General features: G+C 41.5%; 1 protein-coding gene across 2 annotated transcripts in view; it reads left to right on the top strand.

Annotated features, from left to right (window-relative positions):
• Positions 1 to 2,547, top strand: part of dennd1b (DENN/MADD domain containing 1B) — a 101,447-nt gene that overhangs the window by 18,202 nt on the left and 80,698 nt on the right. For both annotated transcript variants that reach the window (XM_031859554.1, XM_031859556.1), the window contains exon 3: positions 2,426 to 2,469. In XM_031859554.1, the coding sequence (XP_031715414.1) occupies positions 2,426 to 2,469 (44 nt within the window). The remainder of the gene's footprint in view (positions 1 to 2,425; positions 2,470 to 2,547) is intronic.

Below are 2,547 nucleotides of genomic sequence, written 5' to 3' on the forward strand. Positions count from 1 at the left end.
CTCTCTCTCTCTCTCTCTCTCTCTCTCTCTCTCTCTCTCTCTCTCTCTCTCTCTCTCTCTCTCTCTCTCTCTCTCTCTCTCTCTCTCTCTCTCTCTCTCTCTCTCTCTCTCTCTCTCTCTCTCTCTCTCTCTCTCTCTCTCTCTCTCTCTCTCTCTCTCTCTCTCTCTCTCTCTCTAGCTCTACACCCCTCTCCTCTGTGTGACTCAATTGAATATACTCAAGTCCACAAAATGTTTTGTAAAGGACATCATCTTACATTATTCTACTCGCTTTCATACATGGCGTACAAGCCCCCAAAGAAGGACCATCTCGTTTTTTGTTTATTTTTCTGTTCATACATACACAAAAAGTTTCATACTTTGGGGTTTTTGAACTGGTAAATATAATAATTTATTCTCTATTCATATCATCTTTTATTGTTCAACTTATCCAAACTATTATCAACCGTGTCAGAAAATCAGAGTCCTAAATACTTAAATAGAGCGGCTACCCTTAAATGTGGGTCATCAAGCTATTATTATTATTATTATTAATAATAAATAAAGAGCATACAGCTACCTGTAAATTCACCTGTGCTTTTCCTGCATGACGAGTCAAAATGTCTGCTGTGAAAAAAGGTCTTTTGGCACATATGTGTCGCAGCTATCGGACCTTTCAACAAGGTGTCCATCAGCTCAGCCATGGACATGGACACTGACAAAGTAGGACCCCTCACCCTCGTGTCTTCCTGTCCCTTTTCTTCTGTCTTGTACCACACTCCAGCAGCAGTTCCCATCCTCTCACCCAGTAAATCAGCATAAAATAGCCCGAACTGTGGCCAATCATATGGGTAGGCAGGAAGGAGGTGCTGCTCTTTTCAAGATGGGGCCCATGAAATTATCCAACAGGATTATGTAAGGCATGATGGATTCTGCTGCGTTTGTCCATTGTGAGCTTCTCTCTCTCCCCGGCAGCCTGGTGTGTTAGCCATGAAGCTATACTCCACACATTGTGTGTTGTCCTGCATGTCCTCTTTATTGAGGTGAGGGTGGGGGGGGTCCTCCTCTGCTCCGGCTTCATAAATGTTTCCATTAATCTTTTTGGACATATGCGTAGGGCAGGATCACACCCAAATTTAGCCTGCGCTGAAATGGTCATACATCTTTTTAATTAAGGGACAAGGGACTTAATCGGCCTGTTGTACCTGTTGAACTCGCAGCTCTTGTTTTTCCTGCAGTATCTATGCTATCAAAAGGTTTTGGTCCCTGACAGTGAAGCTGGCATGCGAGAGCTCATCTCTTCGAACCCTTGCTGTTCCTGCCGAGGTCACAGAGTGACCGTGGAGCTGTGGAAGCCATGTTTACCAGAGACCCCTGTGTTCAGCCTATTGCGTCCTTTCAAACACGTGGTAGAAGCCTGTGAGAAGAGGCTCATGTTTTGGTTTGGAAATACGCTTAAAGAGTGACAGTAATGCAAATAGATAAATAACATGAATGGTTATTTTGTGCAGTTTGGTATTTTTTTGTCATGTGTGATTGTACCCACTGTATTTTCAAACTATTAGTATAAAGAGAATAATACTGATGTATTTCTTGTACTCTCTGTCTTAATCATTTACATAAAACATTAATCTGTTTTACATTCTGAATGTCTTTTGAAGCACACTCTTTAAACAAGAATGCCCATTCTAGGTCAGCTAGGACTGCAACTAGTCATTATTTTACTGTTGATTAATCTTCAGTTCTCCTTTTGATTAATTAATTAGTAAGTAGTCTAAAAAAATGTCAAAAAGACAAATACCCATCACAGCTAATCAAAGCAACACGTTTAATCTTAAAATGTCTTATTTAATCTGATCAGCAGCCTCATGTATTTGATTTATAATGGCACGTGTGAAGCTTTTGAACACAACTAATGCTCTGTATTTACACTTCATTACTGACCGAACTGTTAATTGACTAAATCTTAATTGGTACGTTTCTCTTGGCTAATCTCACAGCACTGATGTTATTTTACTGGAGAGAAGAAACCAATCACAAACCTCTGTTACAATGTTCAACCTTTTTCGCTTAGGTTTCACATCTCTCCAGCAAACAGCGAGGCTTGTATCAATTTAGGAATAATTAAGCAAATAAACTAGAGTATGTGTTGATGTGACTTTCTTAAACGTGCATGATTTGGTAATAGAAGCTATCATATCTACACTGAGAATATAGATTAGCATATTTACAGCACATACCTCCTAGACACACTCTCTCTCTTGTCTTTCACTGTGCGCCTGTGTGTGTGTGTGTGTGTGTGTGTGTGTGTGTGTGTGCGCACACAGACTCGCAGCAGCCACCCTTGCCCCCACCCCTCTCATTAATATGTATGTGTTCTGAGGCAGCTAGCGAAGACGGTGTGTTTCTCACCCGCTGATTAATGCTGTCTGTCAATTACCTCTAGATCCAACCGTGCTGTGGAGCTTCCCCCAGGACCACACCGACCAGGTTGGAACACACTCTGCTTTTTCATTCTTCTTCTCTCTCTCTCTCTCTCTCTCTCTCTCTCTCTCTCTCTCTCTCTCT

Source organism: Anarrhichthys ocellatus, unplaced genomic scaffold, assembly GCF_004355925.1.
Source record: "Anarrhichthys ocellatus isolate YVR2014 unplaced genomic scaffold, GSC_Weel_1.0 scaffold22, whole genome shotgun sequence".
Lineage (NCBI taxonomy): Eukaryota > Metazoa > Chordata > Actinopteri > Perciformes > Anarhichadidae > Anarrhichthys > Anarrhichthys ocellatus.